The sequence below is a fragment of the Cygnus olor genome, chromosome 14 (assembly GCF_009769625.2).
Source record: "Cygnus olor isolate bCygOlo1 chromosome 14, bCygOlo1.pri.v2, whole genome shotgun sequence".
Taxonomy (NCBI): domain Eukaryota; kingdom Metazoa; phylum Chordata; class Aves; order Anseriformes; family Anatidae; genus Cygnus; species Cygnus olor.
In genome coordinates, this window is record NC_049182.1 from 2,031,320 (window position 1) to 2,045,970 (window position 14,651).

At 54.9% G+C, this 14,651-nt stretch overlaps 1 protein-coding gene across 8 annotated transcripts in view; it reads left to right on the top strand.

The window, feature by feature from the left end:
• ACSL6 (acyl-CoA synthetase long chain family member 6) overlaps nucleotides 1-14,651 on the top strand; it is a 53,886-nt gene that overhangs the window by 12,628 nt on the left and 26,607 nt on the right. For 7 of the 8 annotated variants that reach the window (XM_040573983.1, XM_040573980.1, XM_040573977.1 and 4 more), the window contains 2 exons: nucleotides 12,410-12,630; nucleotides 14,092-14,206. In XM_040573983.1, the coding sequence (XP_040429917.1) occupies nucleotides 12,436-12,630; nucleotides 14,092-14,206 (310 nt within the window). In that variant the 5' untranslated portion in view covers nucleotides 12,410-12,435. Of the gene's footprint in view, nucleotides 1-507; nucleotides 896-12,409; nucleotides 12,631-14,091; nucleotides 14,207-14,651 lie in introns of those variants that run through there. The other variant, XM_040573981.1, reaches the window with a different exon arrangement.

Here is a 14,651-nt window from a genome sequence, read left to right on the forward strand (position 1 = left end):
TTTAGGCTGGCACTGCCAGCCTTGCACTGGCAATTTGATAAATTAAGCCTGATTGCAGAATAGCCACAGCTGAACCAAACGCCTGATGTTTGACTTGCTTGCCCAAAATCTCATTAAATATCTGTCCCCTTCATTCATGAATGCTTGGAGTTCTTTGAGAACTCTGCAGAGAGGCAGTATTAGTGAATTGTGAAGCTTTTCTTTTGTTATCAGTGTAACAGAGCAGAACCTATTGGGGGCTCAGATGCTGTTTTTTGCTTTGTGCTTAATATGCTGGCCATAGTTATATTCCCTTACTGTTTTATTGATTCATGTGGTTCACATTTATTCGACTATGGCTCTGAAATTTTTAATTTAGTGGACTAGGACTGGCAGCACAGACTTTAACATTGTCAGGCACTGTAAAAATTCATTTTGTGATGGGATTTCTCAGAGGAAAAAAAAAAGGATGCTGCTTTTCATTTTAAATCAAGCACTCGCAGGAAGGCTTTGTAGTTTTACACCCAAAAACCTTGCCTGGATTCCGCTAGGAGCTGTAAAGCTTTCGGGAGGTCTGACAAATGGACGTGTCCAAACCCCGCAGCCCCCAGCACCGGGGGGGAGCCTTGCAGCGGGCGAGCTCCGCGCGCCCTCCCGCAGCCGGGCTGAGGATCCCAGCTCCAGACCTCCAGTGCCTCAAGGGTTACAGGCGGGCGCTGCCGCTGCGCTAATACGGACTAAGCTGATATTAGCCAAGCTTAACTTCTTTTGGCAGTTTGCAGATGGGAAGGGGGTGGGACGTCCTGGAGTCAGCAGTTCTTCAACAAGTACGTGTACGGGCGCGCTGTGGCGGCAGCCCCAACCATGAGCTGACTGCCTGGGAAGGGAGCGAAGGACGGCCGGCCTGCTGCCGCTGGTGAGTCTGCTGCTGCTGCTGCTGCTTGGTCGCGACGTGTCGGCTCTACGTGCAGCTGGCTCCGGCCCTGCGAGCACCCCGAGGGGCTGCAAGCAGCACGGGGGAAGCCCCTGCAGCCCCTGCTTGGTTTGGGGTGCGCGGAGCTCTGGGTGCTGAGCAAAACAAAACCACAAAAATGTGGCTGAGCAAAACAAAAAATGGGCTGCGGAGAGGGAGCGGGCGCTGCAGCTGCTGCTGGAAGTGGTGGGTTTGGGCTGCGCTGCTCGGGGCTGCTCCGGGGGAGAGCCCAGCCCGGTGGTGCTGCCAGCAGGATGGGGATGAAGCACAAGTGGCCTAAAGGGTTTGTGGCTTTTGCAGTTTCCTGTTTTCTCAGATGTTCCTAAGAGCCTTAGAGGGGGAAAAAGCTGCAGCCCCAGCTCTGGCTGAATTTCACAGCCCCGTGCGGGCTGGGAGCTGCAGCCGCAGGAGCGGCGGGGGCTTCTCCATCCAGCCCGGGGCTCCAGCCCTGTGCCTCAGAGCACCTCGTGGGTGCAGCGCTGCCCTGGCCACGTGCTGGGGACAAGGTCATTTAACGCGGGGGTGCTGGTTCCTGGGGCTGCCTGGGAGGGCTCAGCTGGAACCATCGGTTTGGGCTTTATTCCCCCAAGCTCCTGGCCCCAGCGCGGGCGTCAGGGCTTGCTTCGAATAGCAGGAGACCAGCAAGCTTGTTTCACTGTGTCTGACACCCTGCGTGTTTCTAGGCTGTGTGTGTATTGAATTGTTAGCACCCTGAGTTCAAGGCAGGCTCTCTGTGTTGCTCGTTGCTGTCTGTGGGTCTGTCCGTGCTGACCTGGCTGTGGGGAAGCTGGCCGGGATCTCCTGGTGCAGGCGGTGATGTGTGTCTTTGCCAAAGCTTTGTAGGGACCGCGGGTTGAAAGTGTTAAATTTATGCATGATCCGTAACAAAATGCTGAGGCTTCACACTGCCTTCAAGCACACAAACGTGTGTGCCCCATCTGAGAAGCCTGCCAATGTGTGGGGTCATTGGGGTGCTCCCTGGAGGTTAAGCACAGAACGTGCAAACCTTACCTGTGGATGTGAAATACCCCTTGCTGTGTTGCTTTGGTGTGTCCCTGCCATCGATGTCGTGATGGGGACGGGTTGGGGATGTGAGGGGGGTCCTGCCAGGGGCATGGGGATGTTCCTGGAAGGGAGAGGGCCCCCTCTGCTCCTGGAGGATTACAGTGTGGCGGGACGGTTCCACTGCCATGCCTGTGTGCAGCTGCAGGGCATCCTCAAAACCTGCCCAGACCCGGTTATTTGCTGTTTTATGGCGCAGTGAGAGCGCTACCTAACGCAGTGGCAATTTCTACAGAGAACGGCCAGTTTTTACTGACCTCACGTGCAAGAGAGGAACCAATGCAATGTTCCTTTAATGGCACCGCGATATCCTCCTGTGCAGAAACCATGCAGAGATTATTTTGAGAAGCTCTGGCTGGTTGCAGGCACTGTGTGGAGGTGATGCCCGCGGGGGCTGGCGAGGGGCCCAGGCAGGCGGGCAGGATGCAGCAGCTCTGTGCAGCAGGCGAGGCTGTGCCGTGCCGTGCCTGCTCCTCCTGCCCGCCCCAGCCGTGGTGGAGCAGAGCCTCCCCGTCTGCCCGTTGCTTACCTTTGGGTCTTTTGGCAAGTGACTCCCTTAAGCCTTGTTTTCTTGCCCCTTCCTGCACTGCTGGGTTGCCAGAGGAGCTCTGCATGACTTGCAAAGCCACCTCCAGCTGCTGGTTGGTTTGGGATAAAGCTGGCATGGTTCCGGCCCTCGTGTTGCACAAGCACGGGGGCAGGATGCAACCCTCCTGTCTTTGGGTGCACTTTGGGGTCTTTGCTCCTTCCCCTCTGCACGCACGGTGCCCTTCAGAAAGCTCTGCGATTTGCAGGGCACTTGGTTGGTAATTAACCTGATCTAATTATAGACGGCTTACTGGGAGGAATACAACTGTATTTATTGTAGTTGGATCATGACACGACTGTTACTTTTTTAAGCTGCTATTTTCAGTGTAGTTTTCCAGCTCCAGGTTCCAGTGACAGCCACGGCGCTGGCTTCGTGGGTGCCCGCTTGGCACAACGCGCGGGGGCTTTCGGTCTGTCCGTGTGTGCGTGCGTGTGTCCGTCCTTACTGCGTTGGCAGGTCGGTCAGTTCGGGAGCTCTTGTAGCTGTAATATTGGCTTAAAGAGCGTCGCTCCTGATAACAAGCGCTGTGCTGAGCTATTGTATGGCAGGTCTCCTGCAGCAGCAGGTGCAGCTCTGCGGCACAGTGGGCACGGGCAGCATCCTACGGGCAGCCCCAAGCCCAGCTCCGGGAGCACGCAGCATGCAGGTGACTGCGCTTCACGGCTGCAGCTCAGCTGAGCCCTTCTGCACGGGCTTCCTACAGAAATTTCAGTATTACAGAAGGAGACACGAAATTAGGAGTCAGTTTCAGTACAGACTGAGCTGACAGCGAGGCTCATGCCTCGCTGAGAAGCGTTGTACGAAACACTTCTGTCCGTCTCCATCCCCTGCAGGACTAACGCTGAGCGTGCCATTGCGCTCCCTTCAGCATTTTGTTAGAAGCTTGTTTAGGTTTCTGCGTCACTTTGGGTGCTGCGCTGCCAGGGCTGCCGTACTTGCCCAAATATAGCGTGGTGGCCATGCAGGGCGCTTATTTTGGGATTCAGAAAATGCCGTCAGCTGGTGCCTGGGGGGCAGGAGGATGTCTCTGTAAGGCGGAAGAGAGCACCCACCCGTGGGGGGGAGCCCCGTGGCACATCCAGCAGGTTTGGATCCCCCAGCCCCTGTGCAAGCACAGCACGCACCAGGAGAGCAGCCAGAGCCAGCTCCTGCCTCGTGGCCTCCCTTCACCCCTCGTGTCACTGCTGCCAGCCTTGCACACGCCGATCGCGAGGGTCCGGCCACGGGGAGCGGAGTCTGCAGGAGCACAGAAGTGATGCCCCTGGGTTAGGGTTGGAAATGTGGGTGCAGCTGAGGCTGAGGTAAACAGCACTGCTGCAAATTACAGCCTCCACTGAGCAATTAAAGGTGTGCTCTTCATTAAAAACAAAGAAACCAGAGCACCGAGGTAGGAATTAGCAAGGTCTGGAGCTGAACGTCCCCAGGGCAGCCGCGTGATGGGTGCTGGAGCTGGAGCCCCTGCGCCTGTGCAGTGCCCTGCGCCGTGCTGGGAAACAATTCGGCTTACTGAGGTCCTTAGCTGGAACGTGGCCTCTAAAGGCAGCGCTAAGGTTTGCTTAAATCCAGTCGATGTTTGCAGGCGAATAGCAAAACTTCTCCTGGCAGCGAGCCGTCGGGCTGTGTGCAGAGAGCCACCTCTGTCTTCCCTGCTCTGCAGAGCTGCCTGCCGCGGGTGCAGAAGGCTTTTCCCTCCCTATTGAGTGCTTCTCTTTGTGCTCTGCCCCAGATAACTATTTTTATGCAATTATTTAAGCTGTTTGTTCTCTGCCTGCCACGCGGCATCCAAGCACCATATAGCATACAGGACAATCAAGCATCAATGCCACTCAAAAATAAAAAGCAAAACAAGTCTCCTTCACAAGAAATAGGATTTACAAACAACCAGGGTGCACAGGGAGGGTTTGCGGACTCTCTGGAAGCGGCTTCCAGGACTGAAGGCCAGCCCTGGCAGGAGCAGCACGCGGTGCGGTGCCGGGACAGGAGACAGTCCCGCACCAAACAGGGGCTGCAGGCAGGGCACGGCAGCGCGAGCCCCAGCAAACCCCCACGGGACCCGTTGGCACCGCCAGCTCTTCCAGGTGCCCCGGCTCCTGGCACCTCCACGGTGCTGAGAAGGGCTATGGGGTGCAATTTCACCCAGTGAAATTATGGGTGAGGATTTCTGGTGGTTGCCCCGAGCGCAGGCAGGAGACCAAGGAGCCAGAAACACACCCAGCTTTTGGGTTTGTGTTTGTCCTGGCCGGGTTGGGGGGAGCCGCCTGAGCCCGCGTGGGGTGAGCGCGCAGCCGCCGCGCTGGCACAAGAGGGTCAGGACATTGCGATGGGGACAGAAATAGGCCAGGCACCGCTGAGCTTTGTCCCCTGAAAGCCCAGGCTGGGGCGCTCGGCCTGGCCGGCAGAGCCCTGTGGCTGCAGCACGTCGCCTCGCGACGAGGCGGAGGGCACTTCAGCAGGGAGGCGAGCTGCTTCCTCGCCGTGCCTTCGGGCCTGGTGGGCTTGAGAGACAAGAGCTCTGAGCCGATGAGCTTTCCCCTTCTGGTGGGAATCTTGAAATATTCGCAGGGCTTCCTAGCGCTTCCCCGTCAGAGCGGTGGCGGATTGGGACCAGCATCGCAGCCTCAGCCTTCCTGTACGCGTCAGTCGCGGTGGCTCCAGAGCACCGCTGCGCCGAGCCGCTCGCGGTGCCAGACGTATTTTTAGGCCGGTTCCCATCTGTGAGCTGTTCCTGAGCGCAGCGGGGAGGTGAGCAGTGGAGGACGAAGCTTTCCGGGGTGGGTTTGGCGTTGGTGGCAAATAGGTGGCACGGACACAGAGGGACGAGGCCGCGGGGCGCTGCTGGCCGGCGGTGTGCTTTGCTCTCTGCAGCGTTACGGGCGTGTAAAGTAAAATCTCCACACAGCCTCTGAATTATTCATTGAGTAATTTCTCTTGGCAAGTGACTGGTATGCTGTAGATATTTCAGATACTTTAAATACTTCTGTTTATGCTGTGATTATTGTGCTCCTTCTGTAAAATTGGCCTGTCAGGACATTGAGCCCCTTGTTAGCATTTTTCCCTTTTTAGTGGATGGTTGCAAGGACCTTGTGTCTTGCAAATGCGTTTCAATGCAAATGCATTTCTCAGCAGGGCCGGGAGCGGGAGGCCAGTGCTGCTCCTGCGGGTTGCCTGGAGATTTGTGTCCTTTGTCTGCGCCTGTCCTTTGGCGCTGGGTGCGAGGAGGCTGGTGGCACGGCGGGACTGGGCGCTGCCACCGGCGATGTCCCCAGCAGTGCGGTGCTGTGCGGGGTGCTGCGGAGGAGCTGTGCTGCTCGTGCACCAGATCCTTGGTGAGGAGGAGTTTGCTCAGGAACACAGTGCAGGAGCGTGAGACATCTCTGCAGGAGCACCAGCAGCACTAGTGTGAAGCATCACTCCCCCAAAGTGATATATGTGATACACGTGTGTATGTGCGTATATATACACACAAACGCATCCATATGTGCATTAGAAAGTCCTTTGGAAGCCCTGTGTTGGAAGCAGGCTTTCTGCACGCAGCGTGTTCCTGCCCACCCCTAGGAACCCCTAGGAACTAGCCCCTTACACCACCAGCCCGGACTCACGCCCGGCCCCGTGCTGCCCCATTCCCCTTCGTCCGTCCGCGTCCTCTCCCCACAGTAACCAAAGGTCACACGAAAGCATCGCCGGCTCCCTTGCCGTGAACTTTATTTGCCTTATTCCTCTCAGCAGATCAAAGAGGCTTGGCCTGGATGTGACGCCCCCTTTCCGAGGCAGATAACCGCTGTGCTGGCTGGGGGGTGGCCCCGTGGGTCCCCCAGCCCCGCTCCATCCATCTGGCCCAGGGCGCAGCGAGTCCCCGCCGGCTCTGCGGCAAGAAAGCAATTGGGGCTGAAGAGGCTTGCGTACCATCGAAACGTCAGTCTTTAATAGTCCTGCTGGCAGGAGGCCAGCCGAGCAGATTGGACGTGTCTGATTCCCAAAGGGAGGGGAGAGGGACGTTTTTCATTTAGTAAAAATAAGACTTGCATCTTGCTTCTCTTTCATTTCTTGCTGTCTGGGTGCTGCTCCAGTGTCCCTGGAGAGATGCTGCACCTCACCAGCGCTGCATCCCTCTCCTCCCTTGTTCGCTAACAATGGAAATAGGTGTCCAAAGCAAATCCATACTCTGCATCAGTTGCCTCTTGCTCCCTATGCTGAGTCCCAGTGTAATAGTCCCCCCCCAAATTGATTTTTTTCGATTTTGAATCTTGACTCACTGAGCTGTAATGCGACCATGAGGGCTGGTACTTTTGCTTTGATTCTGGAAAGAAATATATCTTTGTGATTTGACCCTGCAAAGAATTATGTGTAGTCTAAGTAAAACATGGTAATTGTGTTTTATGTACCTGGGAGTCAACAGTTTTGCTCACAGTTGGAAAAATCAAGCACGTGCAAGAGCTTGTTTTGATCTGGTTTTGGTGGGTTGGGGGCATTTTTTTTAACAGAAAGCACAATTTTGATGATAATATAGAGTCCCAAAGATCAAAGCAATGATACATCACGAGGAAGCCACGAGGAGCTGGCTTCAGTGTGATCTGTCTGAAGGCGAGGGAGAAGCCTTGTAGTGGAACATGTCACTGCACAGGAGCAGAAGCAGGTAACATCTAAGGAAGCTTTAGGTAGTATTACCCTTGCACTGGCTGATAATCCCACTCAGCTTCTGCTGCGTGCCTCCTTGTTCAGAGCTTTTGCCGCTGACCCTGTTTTGGGATCAGAAATCTCAGTCTGGGGCCCGTGGAGCCAGAACGAGGGACAAGGCAGCTTTCAGAGCACAGAAATCTTGTGCTGCTCCACTGGAGGGAGGTTCCTCTACGTCTGCCTCCTGGGACTGGGACAGCTGAGATCGTGGAGACTCCGAGTCCTTGGGGAAAGAGGGCAGCTGCTGGTGCCACAGCCCCGGGGAGGGAGCAGCTGAGCCACAGCCAGCCCTGTGCAGCCGCGTGCAAATGGCCTTTTATTTGTGCTCCGATAGAGGGAGAGCCATAGAAGCTTTGTCTGGTTTCCAGCACAAAACAGGTCATCCCGCCCCATTCCCACCTGCTGGGGATGCGTGGTGGGCTGGCAGGTGAGGGCATCTTGTGAGGAGTTCTCCTTCCCAAGCAGGCAGCGGGGTGATGGCACAGCCTGTACGGGTGCGGGTGCTCGGCTGCGTGGGGTGAGCAAAGCTTCCCCGTGTACGCGCTGTGCACGCCGCGGGAGGCTGAGCCTGTTCCCACGCGGGTTCGTGCCGCTAAATCTCCAGTTACAGAATCACTTCCAGCAGGAACGGATCAAAACCGAATCGCACAATAGTGCCGTTTGTATCTTGCATGCCAGAAAAATATTTCGGAATCGCTGCTGTGGTGCCTGCCGCTCACAAAGCTGGCTGGCAGTTCAGAGCACAGCGCCTCTTCTAGCTGGCCAGAGACTCGCTGCAGGAGCCCTTTTCGCCCCGATCCACGCGCTGCTCTGGAGGTGTCAGGCACACCGTGCAGTCTGGCCAGTCCCAATCAGGCACAGCTCTTAACTCCTAGCAAGTAACCTGTGTTTTTCCCATTTCAAAAGCTTTTTTTTTTTTTTTTCCTCATGTTTGTGCCTCTTTTCTCTGCCATGGGGCTACTCCACAAGTCCAGTGGTGATGTGGTATGGAGCAAATGCCCGCGTTGGTGCTTCCGTGTGCCACTTTGAAGCTCCCAGGGCTGCTTTCCATAGCTCCCCGGTGAGTGAGAGGTGCCAGCGCACGGCCCAAGCAGCCAGGGCTCATTGCAGGGCAGGGGATTCACCGCAGGTGACAGAAATGGGGCAAAACCCCCAGAGAAGGGGTGCGGAGAGCATCCTGCTGTGGAGACCAGGGTGACAGCAGAGGCTGTTTGCGGTGCGCTCGGGTGTGTGATGCTACCTTGCTGGTGGGAAACCAGACCCAGGGTCCGTGCTGATTTTTTCATTAATATTTTTTTACTAGTATTTTTAATTACGTGATTTATAGGAGAAATACAAGCGAGGGAGGCACAACCTGCCCTGGCAGCAGGGTGCCCCGGCAGCGTGGCTCCTCTCAGACATGCCTGGGCCCCTCTCCTGGCCCCTGTCCCGAGGCAGGTTCACTGCCCCAAGCCCATCAAGTATGGGCTCATCGTGAGGCACCTGGGGATGGAAAATCAAGATTAACTGTTGCAAAAGCCAAGCTGGGTGAGCTTTGTAGTGCCAAAATCGGCTGTGTTTGGAAACTGGGGTCAGTGCATGAAGCTGCAGGTCTCAGGCTGGATGGGAGGAACCAGAGGTACTGGGGTCTCCCCTGGACAGGGTAAGCTTTCTCCTAGGAGCAGGGTCCTGCCTTCAGTTTCTGTATTTAGTCTTCATTGAACTTAGATTATTAAATGAAAATAGGAGAATACAAGCAGATGACTTTGTGGCCCTACTTGCCACACTAACACCTCTATTTAGCTCTCCCAGGGATCCTAGCACTCTTGCTGCTGCATTATAAAGAAAACAAAGTGAATATCTGCATTCACGTGTATTTTCTGATGTTAATTCCTGTTAGTGGCATCTCCATCACTGTGGCGTCCTCTGAGATGCCCTGCAGCGAACTTAGTGAGTCCCTAACAAGACGGGCTTACCCATTTTTTTAGCTAGAAACGTTCTACAGATCCTTGCAGACATTGTGGCCCCAGGAATTCCTGTGCTCCCAGGGAAAATGGGCCAGCAGCATCCTTTGGCAGGGAGAAACAAACTTCTGTCTCGCAGTCAAATTTATTTATTAAATCTAGCCGATATGGTTATGAATGAGGAACTCTGGCACGTGTGTGATTTGCTGTGCAACAAAAACTTGGGGTCAGCAGGAAATAACGGCCCAAGTAGGAACTGAGCAGAAGACAGCAGGGTCTGGCACAAGCGGGCAGAAAAAATAAATGCACCACGAGCGTTTGGCTGAGGTAAATGTGCTGATTTTCCCCCGTAGCTCCTGGCAGTGGGTGGAAGGAGTGCCGCTGAGGTGCTGTCCCTGTGGGCCATGAGCAGCTTTGGCAGCTGCAGCACGATTTACGGCACCGCGGGGCAGGTGCTGCCAGCAGCGCCCTGCTTGTGGCACACGTGGGGCTGCGCTGTCCCTACCACTGCCTCTAAGGGAGAGAGAACAGGATCACAGGATGGGATGGGTTGGCAGGAACCTTAAAGAGCACCTAATTCCTTCCCCAGCCCAGGCTGCCCAAGCCCCATCCAGCCTGGCTGTGGGCACTGCCAGGAATGGGGCAGCCACAGCTCCTCTGGGCAGCCTGTTCAGTGTCTCGTCACCCTCATACTGAATATTTTTTTCCTTACATTTAATCCAAGTCTCCCCTCATTTAGTTTAAAGCCCTTTTATGTTCTGTGTAAACCCAGACTGCGCTGTGCCCTTCTCTTTGCTCAAGCCGAATACCTCCCGGTAATCATAAGTGATTCTTATTTCTGTATTAAAGCATCCTGTCTTTTCCAGAGTTGAAAAGCACGTTTCTGATGTCTTTAGATATCTTTTTTTCCCAAATCCAGGTACTGATGTAAATCTCCCCCTAACATATGTCAGAGGGATGCGAAGTTGGTGAGGGAAGGTGTGATCACACGTCCTCCATTACCCGTATTATAACAGAAGTACTTGTGTTCTGGTGTGCTACCAGATCTGGCTGCCAACACTTGTTCTTTTTACTACAACCCTGGCTCGCACGATGCTCTTGCCGGTGCTGTGAGCTCCCAGTGTCCGTTGGTGCCCTGTACTGGGATGGATGTGCAGGAGGGCCTGGCCCTGGTGCACCCCATCGCCCCTGTGCTGCCACTGCTTCCCCATTCCCCGGAGCTTTCCACCTTCAGCTTGGCTGCACAGGTGCTTGCAAATCACTGCTCCCAGGCTGGTGCGGATGGAGTCTTCTCAAGATTTCAGTGTAACCAGCAACCGTGGCAAATTGGGCGGCTAACTTTGGTGGGAGAGATTGTGTTTCTGGGAGCAGGCGGTTTTAAGTGGGACTGGCTGAAATGCTTTTGCACAAATGGCTGATTCATTAGTAAATGAAGAGCTCCCTCAGTTTTTGTAGCCTGCTAGTGATGATGTGTTTTGCAAGCTGCTTTTCATAACCTGGTGTGGAGAAGTACCGTGAAGGGAGAGACTGGTGCTCCACCTCGGTTCATCCTGCTGTTGTTGCAGCCAGGTTGATTTGTGCCAGATGAGCAGATTTCTGGAGAGATGCTCAAAGCTCGGGAGAAAATTACACCCTGGGTGGGCACTGCCCAGAAACATCACTGAGATGCTGCTTTATTTGCTGTGATCATCCCAATCGGTCCTGGAGGGGCTGGGGGGGGGAGCTGGGCCAGCTGCAGGATCTGACCCGTGGGGAGGACTGGGCCAGAGCCCACAGAAGGGAGAGATGCTGCTCCCACCTTTAGCCCAATTGGCAAGGTTAGCTGTTCTCTGTGTCTTTTTGCTCTACAAAATTGAAAACTTCCCCCACAACCCGGTGCAGGGGGGCCCATTTGCGGGCTGGCACAAGGCAGCCTCCGGAGCTCACTCTGCATGAATATGGGGAAGGGCTGCGAGCGGGTAGTCTTGACCTTCAGCATGTCCCAGACACTGTTCCCAGGAGGAAAAAAGCTGGTTTGTGTTAACGTCAGTGGTGCTTTTGTGTGGGGGGCCCCAGGCCCCGTGGGGGCGAAGCCCCTCCATTCATCACTCGGTGCCTCTGCGAGCTGGAGCGAGACCAGAGGGCGAGGGGAAGGGGCTGCCCGGGTTCCCGTGGCAGAAAAGCTTTTTCTTTAAAATCTTGACTGCTGGTAAAGTCATAAATAGCGCTGTGGGGCTTAACAGGAAACCTTAACTGTTCGGATCCCCCCCCCGTAGCATCTGCTTGGCTTGTCTCTCGCAGGGCTGGCAGTTGCTACAGGCTCCCTGGCAGGCAGCTGATACAGGGCTGTTACTGCGCATACAAGTTATTTAAAATGCCTCGTGTTTACCCAGCACCCCACCACCAGTCCCTGGAGCACGGCTTTGCCTGGCTGAGCCTCCCTCCTTGTACCCGCAGCAAAGCCACACGGGCAGGTACGAAGGGAGCAAGCAGGGGACAGCAAAGTACTGCCGTCCTGTGCCCCAAAACTTGTCCCCTCGCCTGCCTGCCACCAGCCGAGGTGTGATCCTCTCCCATGCCAGGGCTGTGCCTGAGGAGGGGCCCTGGCACGGGCCCCCCAGTCCCTGTGGAGCAGCCGGGGCGGTGCAGGGTGGAACCCGGCGGTGCCTGCGCCCAGCCTGATACCCGGTGCTCCCTTATCCCCAGCCGGCACTCCCGGGTGGTTTTTTTCCAGGAAACTTTGAAGCGATGCTGTGAAACTCTCTTTGGCTCGAATCACCTATAATTTAGCCTGACATAAACCATAAGGAGCTCGAAGCTGAGAATGCAAAGCTGGCATAAACAAAGAAAGCGGTGTTTGGGAGCGTGTCTGCACAGCGTTTTGTGCTCTGAGGCGTGCTGGCTGTGCCCTGCTCTGCGTGTGCTGGTGGCTGGAGATGGCACCGCGTGGCCTGACCCCGATGTCCTGTGCAGGATGGCTCGGCTCCCTGAGCTACGCTCCTAGCTGGGTCCTGATGCAATAATCACGTGGCTGTGCTGCCGGTGCTCAGGTGTCCTTTAGAGATCTCACAGGGATGTTCCCTCTCCTCTCGCACCTCTTCCATGGACGCTGTTGTCCTCATGTTAATTATTTTCTGGCGGGCAGCCTCACAAGGCGGCAGAGCAGTGCGTTGGCAGCGGCTGAAGAGGCTCTACTCTTGGCTCTTGCAGAGTTTGCCGTGTCGCTCGTGGAGAAGATGCAAGCTCAGGAAATCTTGCGGAGCCTGCGGCTCCCCGAATTCGATGACCTCAGCCAGTTTTTCCGCAACCTGCCCACCACAGCGCTGGTGGGCATCGGTGCCTTTGCGGCCGTCGTGGCCTACTGGTTTGCCAGCCGGCCCAAGGCCGTGAAGCCGCCCTGCGACCTGCGGATGCAGTCGGAGGAGGTCGAGGTGAGGCTGGGGTGGCACGGGGGAGGCTGGATTTCACCCGGGGTTTGCAAGGAGGGACGTCCAGGCAGCACTTCTGTGCTCTGTGGGCGATGGAGCCCTGGCACAGTACCCAGAGGGGTGCTGGGGTTTTCTCCTCGGGGTCTCCAGCCTCCACCAGGCCTGGGGCTGGGACCCCAGCGGGTGCTGGGAGGTGCTTTTGTTCATTTTGAGCTCTCCAACCTCATCTGGAAATCAGCCGCATTGTGCGCTGGGCCAAGGATTATTTCACTCCTTAATTCACCTTTTTCTGTAAAGTGAAAAACTAGAATCCAGCCCACTAATTTATTCACTTAAATTTTCAGTAACATTTTGATCTTAACTTTTCTTTACCTCCAATGATTGAAAATTACAGCAGCACATTTACAGGGACACATCCACAACCCGTTGTCCCTGCAAGAGTGTTAAGAGCTCTCGGTCAGCTCCTCTTCCTTGTGCTGGCTGCTGTGAGTTCTGCAATAATGAGAAGATATACCCAGATCCATGGGTGAGGCTGAGGAGTTATTAATTTTCATGCTTTTAAGAGGCCTTAAAGTTTAATGAAGCTGCTCCATTTTAAGGAGGAGAAATATTTCTGAAAATCGTTTCAACTTAAATTCATGTCTGGAACTCTAAGATAATTCAAAGTCTTCTCCTGTGTCCCCTGTGAAACCTTACCGTCTTTAATTCCAACAACTTTTTAAAAGGGCAGGAGGAATTTAGATTTTCCCAGAAAGTTTCCCCTTGTGGATGGGGCTTTACCGAGCCTTCCTTCCTACTTGCAGCGCTGTCCCTGTTCAATTGCTGTCTGACAGCGATGGTGGCATCTGTTTGTCTGTCCTGCCCCACCTCTGGGAGTCACTAGGAACTGCTCTCTGTCTTTTCCCTCCTTATCTGGCTACCTGTGGCGGCGTCAGCCCTGGTTTTATATTCCTGCCGTTATCTCCTGGTGGCCTGAGCTTGCTTTATGTCCTTCCTTTTGGTCTGGATGTCCTTGACAAGGTGCCCGTGGTTCTGGGGACACCTGCAGAGCCTGGAGCGATCGCTCCCCCCAGGGTGTCCCCACTCCATCACCCTCACCAGCCCAAACGTCTCGGCCCCATCCAGCATAATTTGAGCCAACAGTTTATTTTTATTTTATTTTATTTTATTTTATTTTATTTTATTTTATTTTATTTTATTTTATTTTATTTTATTTTATCTGGAGATTTAGAACTCCTTCTTGGATCTCTTTGAGAAATAACAGCCACCTCCTCTGGTGACAAGCAGGGTCATGTTCTCATCCCTGGGATGCAGTTCCCCGTGTTACATGGGTGCTGTAGTTCACGTCACATCTCTCTGGCACCCTTGGGTGCCAGGGCAGGAACACAGCAATGGATGTAGAGGCACCATCAGGCGGTGCTGACGGCTGTGTCGTGTCGTGGTGCCATGTCGTCTGTCACGCAGGGCCTGGACGGGGCGCGCCGGTCGGTGATCGGGGACAGCCCGCAGCTGCTGACGCACTACTACGACGATGCCAGGACCATGTACGAGGTCTTCAGGAGGGGATTCAGCATCTCCGGTGAGAGTACGGTGGTGGGGAGGCAGGGAGAAGAGGGGGGAGCCTCAGAGCTTGTGGGAGGCTCAAAAAGCCTAGAGGCCTAATGAGAGTATGAGGCCCCAATGTTTTGGTCACTGAAAGACTACAGAGGCCCAAAACGTGGGAGGCCAAGAATGATTTTAAAGCCCAAATAGTGTAGAAAGGGGAAATATTGTGGGAGGCCCACGGAGAGTGTTGGAGGCCAGAAGAGTGTAGAGTTCCAAGGAGCTGGAGGCGTAAAAGGCCAAAAAGGTGCCCCCACATCTGGGTGCAGTTTTGCTCCTATCCCACTCCTCCCTGTCTTTTGCAGCACTGTTATCCGTGGGAGCTGGGCCACGAGGGCCGCAGTGCTTACCTGGCCCTAGGTGCCCAAGGAGCTTCAATGTCTCTTCTACTGATAACTGAATAACTGATTTACAAGTAATCG